The 12,735-nt window shown below is 45.8% G+C and overlaps 1 protein-coding gene across 1 annotated transcript in view; it reads left to right on the forward strand.

Annotated features, from left to right (window-relative positions):
• The first annotated feature begins 7,130 nt into the window (after nt 1-7,130).
• LOC308174662 (reticulon-3-like) overlaps nt 7,131-12,735 on the forward strand; it is a 13,412-nt gene continuing 7,807 nt past the window's right edge. Inside the window, exons 1-2 of the mRNA XM_080549767.1 lie at nt 7,131-7,393; nt 12,451-12,658. Of these exons, the coding sequence (XP_080405893.1) occupies nt 7,333-7,393; nt 12,451-12,658 (269 nt within the window). The 5' untranslated portion in view covers nt 7,131-7,332. The remainder of the gene's footprint in view (nt 7,394-12,450; nt 12,659-12,735) is intronic.

Consider the following 12,735-nt stretch of genomic DNA (forward strand, 5'->3'; position numbering starts at 1 on the left):
CATTTTGTGAATAAACAATGTTTATTTAAAAAAAAAACTTTTACAAATCGCAACTAGGAAGTGAAGGTGGGGGCGGCGCCCCAGCGCCCTCTATCGGCCAGCCGCCACTGGTTAAAAGCATAACTTCTCGGGGTGTCAGCGCGGTGGTTCAGGGCTCAAAATGACCGTATACCGATGGTGGAGTTAGCAAAGGAGTATTGTGATTGTACCACCTCCATAGCCGGTGTTATTCACGGGCAAAGACGGTGCCCTTTGCGGGTTAATAACTTCGGTTTACCGTGGGTTAGGATAACAATTCAAACGTGTCCGGATAGGGGAGAGGACAGGGAATCCAAAACCATTTGAATGGTGTCGATACTACACTGCTATCACGGTCGACACAGCGCGGAGCGAATTCCCTGGTAAAACTATTCCCTCCCCCCGCTGTCAACGGGACTTTCAACCAGCAGGCGCCAGCGGGTGAACTCCCGGTTCATTGAGTTTACGGTTAAAAGCATAACTTCTCGGGGTGTCAGCGCGGTGGTTAAGCGCTCAAAATGACTGTATACCGATGGTGAAGTTAGCAAAGGAGTATTGTGTTTCTACCACCTTCACAGCCGGTGTTATTCACGGGCAAAGACGGTGCATAATAGCGATTTTTGTGTTATGCTTGTTGTAAATAAAAGTTCTATGATGCATTGAAATGACATTAAACTAAGATAATACGATGGTCAGCATAATTTTTCAAATCTTTATTAATAAGCTATTACAGAAACTGTAGTGACATTTTCCAAGAGCGAATGTGGTATTTAAAGATGGCGGTTAGCGAAAAAATCTATGAACATGACGATTTCCATTGACCAATCAACGGTGTGCAGCGTCACACGTCACACGTCACACGCAGCCTGCCAAAAAGGTACCCTTCGGCCCTATGGTTCCTGCTCACGATGGGTAGCTAAAGAAGCGACCCGACCCGACCCAGGCCGACAAATGGAAAAGCGCCAAAGAAGCAGGCCAGCCCGGGCTGACCCGGGTCAGCCCTCTAGTGGAAAAGCCCCAAAAGTAGGAGCTGGCATGCATGCTGCAGAACTTAAACACCGCAAACTGAACACAGGTCGTAACAAGTCCAAGTGTGTTGAACATTGAACAAGCTCACACAGGTGATGTGTGTGTGTCCTGAAGAAAACGAACAACAAACAAATGCCATATATAATAATAATATAATAACATGATAACATGACAATATTATAAGATGATTATATCATACAGGTCATAACGAACTGATGAGACGCCAAATAAGGAAGTTTAACTCCTGTCTGTGCGGTGTTGTTGCTACTAGATATCCGATCAGGGCGAAAATAAACATCCTACCTTGAACACGTCTCCGTAGGTCCCGCTGCCGATGCGGTGGATCAGCTCGTAATCATCTAACGGGTTCGAGTGGGAGACACCGAGATCATCCATGTCTGTCTGTCTGTCTCTCTCTCTCTCTCTCTCTCTCTCTCTCTCTCTCTCTCTCTCTCTCTCTCTCTCTCTCTCTCTCTCTCTCTCTCTCTCTCTCTCTCCCTCTCCCCTCGCTGTCTAGCCGTTATAGTGTGTGTGTGCGTGTGTGTGTGTGTGTGTGTGTGTGTGTGTGTGTGTGTGTGTGTTTCACCGCCTGCATTTCCTCTAGAACACAAACCCTCCCATCACACCGTGTAAACATGGCAGCCTGTGTTCACTGTTCAGTCCTGTTAGTGAGCTGCCAGGCCACTCAGGGCCGTCATAATAATAATAATAATAATAATAATAATAATAATAATAATAATAATAATAATTTCATGAAATTATATTGAATAAAAAGGTGTTGGTTTATTGGTATTGCAAATCAATAATAGCGAAACACACACGCACATGCGCGCCTGTTCTCACACACACACACACACACACACACACACACACACACACACACACACACACACAGACACACACGCGCACACATACACACAGACACACACGCGCACACATACACACACGCGCACACATACACACATACACACACGCGCACACATACACACACGCACAGCATAAGTATCTTGGGAGGGAAATGCATAGGCATGACCACTGATTGACGTGACATCACGTGATATCAAAACGAGTTCAAGTTTTGTGCGATCAGATGATATTCTGATATGATACTGTTCTAAATTGGGGGGCTGCGTGTTGACAAGTACAGTATATGACAGAGGTACCACACCTTCCCTGGTCGCAGCACCAGTGTGTAGCCCCACCCCAGGTCTTTATTCTAGCAGCACCAGTGTGTAGCCCTATGGAAGCATATAGTAGACTAAATTCAAATGCTAATGCAATATGAGATTGCAATTGCATGTTCCACTTTTGCATGCATTCTTTCAGACAATATTCAAATTCAAATGCAATTCTAATGATTTGCATTTTCATTTTCATGTACCTGATGTGCACATTCGCTGTCAATATTAAAATGATAATGCAAAGCCATTTGACATTTAATTTTCAAAGTCATGCGCTGCTTTGTAGCTGACAACATTCTAATTTTCATTCAAATGTGAAAATTACCATGCAATCCCAAAATAGCATATTCATTTGCCACTTTTGCCTGCGTTATTTGAGTCAATATTCAAATTGTAATGCAATAATGTGATTAGCAATTGCATTTACATGTTCTAGGAAACACATCTGCTTAACAGCTGACAAAATTCAAACTCTCTATGCAATTCTCATGTTCTATCGGCCTGTCAGTCATTCTCTGGGGGCAGGACAATGTTTAACGCGCCGACCGGAAATAGCGGCAATTCCCCCTATCACCAGAATGATCACGCCCCTTTTTGGGTGATAGAAGTGTAGAAGTTTGAATGTCTGGTCTTTGCTACTTTAATCTGATAAAATAAGAAAACCGTAGTGCTTTTTAGATATTAGGAGCCCAAATCCGATGGCCAGTTAGGCAAACTATTATATAGTGTGGTTTCCGATCAATGATCGACGTCGTTATATGGAGAAAAGTAATGAAATAGGCAATGTGTGTCCTTTCAGTCTGTCTCTAGAGCAGTTATACATAATCTCCCTGTCATCAGAACGATCACGTCCCCTGTTGGGTGCTAGAAGTGTAGAAGTTTGACTGGCAGTCAATGGAAATTTGTGGTATTTGCTACTTTAATCCGATAAAATAAGAAAACTGTATCGCTTTTTAGATATTAGGATCTCAAATCCGATGGCCAGTCAGGCAAACAATTATATAGTGTCGTTGCCGATCAATGATCGACGTCGTTATATGGAGATCATTTATGAAATAGGCAATGAATAGGCAATGAATGAGAAGGAGGTGGCTAGGCGCAGTGGGGACGTGGACCGGGTCAAGCAGGCCAAGTACAGGTTCGCCAAAGCGGTGAAGGAGGCGAAGCATCGCTTTTCGGAGAAGCTGCAGAAACAGCTCTCTGAGGGGGATTCCGCCTCCGTCTGGAAAGGCCTAAAGACCATCACCAACTACAAACCCAGGTCCCCGCTGATGTCCGACAACCTCCCCCTCGCTAACGAGCTGAACGAGTTCTATTGTAGGTTTGAGAAAGAGAGGTTCCCGCCCACCCCCGCCCTCTCCCTCCACACCCCCCGGCTACAACCACCACCCCCGTCCCCCAGGGGGGCCAATGTCCCTCCTGCTACCCCCACCCTCCCCCCTCCCCCCAACCTCCCTCCCCCCTCCTCACCCGCCCCGCCCACCCCCACCCCCCTTTCCCCACCCCCTCTCTCTGTCACAGTGCGAGAGGTAAACAGACTGTTTAAGAGGCAGAATCCCCGGAAGGCAGCTGGTCCGGATTCCGTCTCTCCCTCTGTCCTGAAGCACTGCGCCGACCAGCTGGCCCCAGTGTTTACCCACATCTTCAACGCCTCGCTGGAGCTGTGTCACGTCCCAGCGTGCTTCAAGGCATCAACCATCATCCCCGTCCCCAAGAAGGCCAAGGTCACAGGCCTCAACGACTACAGACCCGTCGCTCTGACCTCTGTCGTCATGAAGGTCCTGGAGCGCCTTGTCCTGGCCTACCTGAAGCTCATCACGGATCCTGTGCTGGACCCCCTGCAGTTCGCGTACAGAGCCAATAGATCCACAAAGGACGACGTGAACATGGCTCTGCACTACGTACTAGAACACCTAGACACTGCAGGCAACTACGCCAGGATCCTGTTCGTGGACTTCAGCTCGGCCTTCAACACGATCCTCCCACACATCCTGGAGCACCAGCTATCCCTGCTGCAGGTGCCGGTCTCCACCTGCAGGTGGATCACGGACTTCCTGACTGACAGGTCTCAGCGGGTGAAGCTGGGGAAGAGCATTTCCAGCTCTAGGTCCACCAGCACGGGCTCCCCGCAGGGCTGCGTCCTGTCTCCAGCACTATTCTCCCTCTACACCAACAGCTGTGTCTCCCGCCACCCCTCGGTCAAGCTCCTGAAGTTTGCAGACGACACCACCCTGGTGGGCCTCATCTCCGGGGGGGACGAATCTGCCTACAGGGGTGAGATCGAGGGGCTGCAGAGCTGGTGCAGTTTAAACAATCTGGAGCTAAATGCTCTGAAAACTGTGGAGATGGTGGTGGACTTCCGAAGGAAAGCAGCCCTGCCCCCTCCCATCACGCTGGGAGGTACCCCGGTGGCCTCCGTGGAGTCATGCCGCTTTCTAGGCATGACCATCTCCCGGGACCTAAAGTGGGAGCAGAACACCGAGGCCCTCACAAAGAAGGCCCAGAAGAGGATGTTCTTCCTCCGGCAGCTGAGGAAACTCAGGCTGCCGAGGTCCATGATGGTCCAGTTCTACACGGCCATCATAGAGTCCATCCTCACCCACTCCATCATCACCTGGTTCCCTGCTGCAACGACCAAGGACAAGGCCAAGTTGCAGCGGGTGCTACGTTCAGCAGAGAGGGTGATCGGCTGTCCCTTGCCCTCCCTCAACTCCCTGCATGACACCAGGGCTCTGAGGAGGGCAAGGAAGATCATGGCAGACCCCTTCCACCCCGGCCACGGCCTCCTCACCCTGCTTCCCTCTGGAAGAAGGTTGCGGCTGCCTAAGGCACTGAAGGCCCGCCACAGGCTCAGCTTCTACCCCTCAGCCGCCAGGCTGATAAATGACTCTGGCTTCCCCCTCACTGCACTTTACTTTATACCGCACTATCCAATGCACTGTTGTCTGTCCTGTGTTGTTGTTGTTGTGTTGTCCTGTTTTTTGACATGTGAAAAAAGTATAAACGCACTTGCTGTGGTGACAAAGCAAATTCCTATATGTGTAATGCATAGTGGCAATAAACGTTATCTCAATCTCAATCTCAATCTCAATGAATGTGTGTCCTTTCAGTCTGCCTCCATCCATGTGGATGAACCACCCGACCCAAAGGCCTGAGGTGTTGTAGGGGGGTATTTAGTATAACAGGCTAATGGGTTTATTGTGAGTTTACTTTGATTGTTTGTTTATTGCCTTGATCACCGTATTGAGAAGTCATATGGTTATGGGGGGTGATATTGCAAGGTAATTTAAGCACCTGCGCACCTTGCATGGCGGTAGTGGAGAGAGAGGGGAGCGATGTATTTTTGTTGACCGCATTATACGCATATTCTATAGGCTACGCATTGTTTGTTATTTTTCTGGTTTTGATCGCTTATGGATTATTTTTGTACGTCGCCAAGTTTGATTGTTCTATTCAATAAATGTTCTAAAACGTACTTTTCATGTCAGCGGATTGTTTGGCGCGTCATACAATTACCAGCCAGACCCTGGTTGCGTCTCTCAGCGACTTTTTACTTTTGGCTCTATCTATCTATCTCGCTACAGGTGTCATATAACCCTAACCCATACCCTGTCATATAAAAGTACCTTATTGAATCTCCAGGTAATGTAGGCTATTTCTGACATCCATCACTTTTGCTGTCGTTAAGATAGGCTACTTTATTTTTCTGTTTTGGTAGTCTGTCCAATCATGTGACACTTGCCCTCCTCCACCGGCCCTAGTTTTGGATCTAGCTTGCTGTTCATTATTTTCATGATAAATCGTAGCTATCTAGCTATAACATCTTCATATACACCATACAGGCTAAATACTGATTAACAGTAGGCACTGATTAACAGTAGGCAAATGCCCATTGAACAGATTTATTCATTATCCTATCTTAAGAAAACTAATGTAACACTCTCATCTGGGGATTTACACGGCAAATCAAATGAAGAACTACAAATCCCTGATGACAGGGAGATGACGTATGACTGCTCTGATGAATCAACCCCTATTTCATTACTTTTCTCCATATAGGCCTAACAACATCGATCATTGATCGGCAACGACACTATATAATAGTTTGCCTAACTGGCCATCGGATTTGGGCTCCTAATCTAATCCTATCTAAAAAGCACTACGGTTTTCTTATTTCATCGGATTAAAGTAGCAAAGACCAGACATTTCCATTGACCGCCAGTCAAACTTCTACACTTCTATCACCCAAAAAGGGGCGTGATCATTCTGGTGATAGGGGGAATTGCCCCGCTATTTCCGGTCGGTGCGTTAAACATTGTCCTGTCCCCAGAGAATGACTGACAGGCCGGTAGAACATGAGAATTGCATAGAGAGTTTGAATTTTGTCAGCTGTAAAGCGGATGTGTTTCCTAGAACATGTAAATGCAATTGCGTATCACATTATTGCATTACAATTTGAATATTGACTCAAATAACGCAGGCAAAAGTGGCAAATGAATATGCTATTTTGGGATTGCATAGTCATTTTCACATTAGAATGAACTTTTGAATGTTGTCAGCTACAAAGCAGCGCATGACTTTGGAAATTAAATGTCAAATGGCTTTGCGTTATCATTTTAATATTGACAGCGAATGTGCACATCAGGTACATGAAAATGAAAATGCAAATCATTAGAATTGCATTTGAATTTGAATATTGTCTGAGAGAATGCATGCAAAAGTGGAACATGCAATTGCAATCTCATATTGCATTAGCATTTGAATTTAGTCTACTATATGCTTCCATATAGCCCCACCCCGGGTCTTTATTCTAGCAGCGCCAGGGTGTAGCCCCACCCCTGGTCTTTAGCCACGCCCCTCGCTGTGTTCTCATTTCCAGGGCATCAGCAGGCTGCAGGGAGGCGCGTCTGACCGTTCATCATCGATCAGGAATTAGACGGGTTTTCTTTTCTTGTTGAAGCGAGGCGAGGCCAGAGCATTATTACATTATTACATTACAGAGCATTGTTACATTACTACAGTCAGATCACAGGCACAAGCAAGCAGACTTCCTCCATCGAGCTCCAGACGTGTGATATTTAAAGGAGAGAGACAGAGAGAGAAGATGGCAGACCCGGCCGGCCAGACCCCCCCTCCCCTCCCCGCCGCCTCCTCCTCCTTCTCGGGTGGGTACAAACCTTCCATGTTGTTGGTGTTTAAATGCATATATCTATATCTATATCTATATCTATAGAGAGATATATCACCCATTTTATCCGTTTGCGACGCAGCTGACAGGTTCGTATTGTTCCCCTGCGGCGGGCGGCACCACCATCATCATCACCACCATCATCATAGTAATGACTATGCTAAGCTAAGCTACCGGCGTCGACCGCTGAAACGCAGCGGTCACTATGCTATGCTATGCTAAGCTACGCTACGCTAGCGGTTGTTGACAGCCGAAACGCAGTAATAACGGCCGCGCTATGCTAAGCTAAGCTACAGCCACCACGGTCTCACGGTTGAACACAACATCGTTCGCTGACTTACATGATGGGGCTGATCAGTCGAATAGCCTAAAGCTACATAAAGCCTTTAATAACCCCCTGGTCATATGTGTGTGTTAGGGAGGCTAAGGGAGCTAGCAGAGCACCTGGCTAGCCACCCTTAGCCTGTGTGTGTGTGTGTGTGTGTGTGTGTGTGTGTGTGTGTGTGTGTGTGTGTGTGTGTGTGAGGTGGTGTGTGTGTGTGTGTGTGAGGTGGTGTGTGTGTGTGTGTGAGGTAGTGTGTGTGTGTAGAGGCTGTGTGTGTGTGAGGTGGTGTGTGTGTGTGTGTGTGTAGAGGCTGTGTGTGTGTGAGGTTGTGTGTGTGTGTGTGTGTGTGTGTGCCCGCCCTTAGCCTGCTAGCTGATGGAGAGCTGGATGGAGCCATGCAGGGCTAGGAGGACAGACAGTCATGGCCATGTCCTTATGCAAGCTTTAGTATTTCCTACGGTGTGTTTCATAATTCATACTGATACAACAACGAAGCCAAAAGCTGATTGCTTTGTGAAGAACCGTATCTCTTTCTGGGGTTAGAATACATAGCTGCAGGCCAGACAGCATGGGGAGACAAGACGGGTTACTATGTACATTACAACCTGCCAGCTTAAAGACCTAGATCTATCTAACTAGTCTTCTAACTAGTCATGATCTATCTAACTAGTCATCTATCTAACTAGTCGTCTATCTAACTAGTCATCTATCTAACTAGTCATCTATCTAACTAGTCATCTATCTAACTAGTCTTCTATCTAACTAGTCATGATCTATCTAACTAGTCATGATCTATCTAACTAGTCATATGTCTAACTAGTCGTCTATCTAACTAGTCATCTATCTAACTAGTCGTCTATCTAACTAGTCATCTGTCTAACTAGTCGTCTATCTAACTAGTCGTCTATCTAACTAGTCGTCTATCTCTAACTAGTCGTCTATCTAACTAGTCATCTATCTAACTAGTCATCTATCTAACTAGTCGTCTATCTAACTAGTCGTCTATCTAACTAGTCATCTATCTAACTAGTCGTCTATCTAACTAGTCATATATCTAACTAGTCGTCTATCTAACTAGTCGTCTATCTAACTAGTCGTCTATCTAACTATTCGTCTATCTAACTAGTCGTCTATCTAACTAGTCGTCTATCTAACTAGTCGTCTATCTAACTATTCGTCTATCTAACTAGTCGTCTATCTAACTAGTCGTCTATCTAACTATTCGTCTATCTAACTAGTCGTCTATCTAACTAGTCGTCTATCTAACTAGTCGTCTATCTAACTAGTCATGATCTATCTAACTAGTCATCTATCTAACTAGTCGTCTATCTAACTAGTCGTCTATCTAACTAGTCATCTATCTAACTAGTCATCTATCTAACTAGTCGTCTATCTAACTAGTCATCTATCTAACTAGTCATCTATCTAACTAGTCATCTATCTAACTAGTCATCTATCTAACATGCCCTTCAGTCAATATGATACGATTATTTATGACGATCATTATGTCACAGCTGCTACAAAAGACCTGCCTTGGTAGCAGACCATTAGGTGTGCTGGTTGGGTGGGACATGCGCGCACACACACACACGCTCTCACACACACACACACTCTCACACACACACACTCGCACACACAGGGCTGCTGTGGCTGATGCGCAGGACAGCGTGACATGGGGAAATAATCGATGGAGTAAAACACTGCTCTGATAGGACCGATGTCTTCAATCCCAGTGGTGAGTGGTACAGGACTAGTTAAGGCTGTGAACAGGACTAGTTAAGGCCTAGAACAGGACTAGTTAAGGCTGTGAACAGGACTAGTTAAGGCTGTGAACAGGACTAGTTAAGGCCTAGAACACAGGGGAACAGCCTGATGGGACAGAATAATGGCCCAGTGTGTTGGTTACAGTTGCTCAAGCATGTTAAGGACTTGCACATGACTTCACTCCTGTTGTTTGTGTCAGTGAAACCCCTGTGTGTGAGGTGGTTTAGACTGTGAGACCCCCCTCTGTGTGTGTGTGTGTGTGTGTGTGTGTGTGTGTGTGAGGTGGTTTAGCAGAGCGGTGACCTGCGTGTCGTAACGTGGATAATCTCTCTCAGCCTCTCGTCATGGGTGACTCAGAGCCCGAGCTACCAACAGTAATAATCATCATCATAATCATAATTATAATAACTGTTTTTATTTGCCACGCAATGAACTTCTCAGTCAGTTGTTGGATTTTTTTCGACACGCAGGTCACCGCTCTGCTAAACCAGCTCACACACACACACACACACACACACACACACACACACACACACACACACACACAGGGGTTTCACAGCCACAAACAACAGGAGTGAAGTCATGTGCAATATATATTTTTTGCTCTAGGCACAGGGTCACCTATAGTCGGTGCCCATGGAGCAATTAGGGGTTAAGTGCCTTGCTCAAGGGCACATGCAGCTCTCCCTCCTGAGCCGGGGACCGAGCCAGCGACCTTCCGGTTGCTAGCCGGCCTCGCTACCCGCTAGGCTACCTCCACCCCCCCCCCCCCTCCTTAGTGGCACCATTGTGGTGCTATTAGAACCGTAGCATCGTGTTCAGACTGATGGGAGGCTGGTGGAGGTAGAAATCGGAGGACGGACCCATTGTGACTAGGGCTGCAACGATTAGTCGACATAATCGACGACGTCGATCATAAAAACTCGTCGACGTGGAATTATTTTTAATTTAATTTATTTTTATTAATTTTTTTACGCTTGTTATTAAAAAAGGTAACATTAACATGAAACATGAAATTATATTAAACTAAGATAATGCGACGGTTATCTTAATTTTTCAAACCTGCTCATTACAGAAAACGTAAACAACATTTCTATCATCGCTTGCACATTCAGGCCGACGAGGCAGTCAGAAACATGTCAGAGTCACGTGCTACCAAGCGGACCAATCACGTGCAGTGCGGTCTGCGTTGTTCTGCGTAGCACTAGCCCCTTTTTGAGATTCTGGGGAAGGTGCGCGTCGTCGGTGTGACGCAGAAGCATAAATCCGTTTATTATTTATTTTGTTTCATTGAAACAAAGATTGATTATTGTATGTATTAAATGTTTTGGAAGGTCCAAATTCAAATATTTCATGAGTCATTATTTGAATTTGCAATGGGAACGTATGTTAAGCCAGAGAGACTGGACAACAGGGTGACATTCACAGGTGTGCAGACTTGAGAAGGTGAGGTACAACATGCACTGGAGCCCGCGGCCACTGCCGCGGCCACACGACTAATCGAAAAAATAATCGACAGATTAGTCGACTACCCAAATAATCGTTAGTTGCAGCCCTAATTGTGACACACGGAACGAGGGACGGTATCAGTCGCCGTTACGCTTTCTCGTACCATCCGTCAGTTTGACCTCCATCTTGTTTCTCCTCTCCTCTCCTACATTTTGACCTTTAAATCGTTCTTCAGAAGCCTTTATCCAGAGCGACTTACAACAAATACATCTGTCGGAGTAATTGAATCAGTGATATCACAGTCCTCTGCAGTAGGAGCTTAGATAAGACCAACTCGTGAGTTTAGAATGATAAGGTTCTATCTCCGTTTAGAATGATAAGGTTCTATCTCCGTTTAGAATGATAAGGTTCTATCTCCGTTTAGAATGATAAGGTTCTATCTCCGTTTAGAATGATAGTATACGGTTCTATCTCCGTTTAGAATGATAAGGTTCTATCTCCGTTTAGAATGATAAGGTTCTATCTCCGTTTAGAATGATAAGGTTCTATCTCCGTTTAGAATGAGAAGGTTCTATCTCCGTTTAGGGCAGTTCAGAGATATTGAGCGTCAAAGTTTTTACATTCCATTATGTTTTGTGAGATGGAACCGTTGTATTTTATGAATTACTAACTCAAAAATGTCAACATTTTAAAAAATAACACCACACAGGCATTAATAAACACCTAATGGATCAGATTATGTAAAAAAAACTACATTTTGACAAAAATGGAGATGGAACCTTATAATTCTAACGTCACGATATGCATCCGTCTGAGTAATTGAATCAGTGATATCAGTGATATCCCAGTCCTCTGCAGTAAGAGCTTAGATTCAAGCCTGCAAACTGCGACACTTTAAATGAATGTGCAATAACACTATGCAATATGACAACCCTAGTCGTTTTATCTGTACAGTATAGTATAGTGGATAGTCTACATAGCCTTTATTTATGTAAACTAGCTCCTTTCCCTTTTTATTTCTTTTTTTTTCTTTTTTTTTTCTCTTTCCTAGCACCAGGGGAGCCACCCCTCCCAAATTTCGTTGTTTGGTACCTGTACTGTAGCAATGACAATAAAGACCATTCATTCATTCATTCATTCATTCAGATAAGACCCAGTGCCATCCTCAGTCACAGCTCCAGAGAGGTTCCTGGTTTAACGTCACTCCCATCACGTGATTGGCCACTACATCCATCATTGCATCTTTGCAATGTTGCTGTAAATGATTGCTGCTACATAACACTTGACGCTGTATTACTGTTATTATTATTATGTTATTATTACAGTCCGGACACTAACATTTACACTAACATTTACACTAACATTTACGTTTACATTTAAACCATTTACCAGACGCTTTTATCCAAACCGACTTATAGTTAGGGATTACGTCTGGTTTGAAAACTGTCCGTCACTCATTTTGACATCCTCCCCCCCCCCCCCCCCCCCCCCCACAGCGATGGAGCTGGTGCACTGGCGGGACCCCAAGAAGTCAGCGGTGGCGTTCGGGGTGTCCCTGCTGGTGCTGCTGTCCCTGGCCACCTTCAGCGTGATCAGCGTGGTGTCCTACCTGCTGCTGGCGCTGCTCTGCGTCACCATCACCTTCAGGATCTACAAGAGCGTGGTGCAGGCCGTGCAGAAGTCTGATGATGGGCATCCCTTCAAGTGAGGAGGAGGGAGGGGGGAGGGAGGAGGGAGGGAGGAGGAGGGAGAGGGAGGGAGGGAGGGATGGATGGAGGAGG

The sequence above is a fragment of the Nansenia antarctica genome (assembly GCF_963989245.1).
Source record: "Nansenia antarctica genome assembly, chromosome: 20".
NCBI lineage: Eukaryota > Metazoa > Chordata > Actinopteri > Argentiniformes > Microstomatidae > Nansenia > Nansenia antarctica.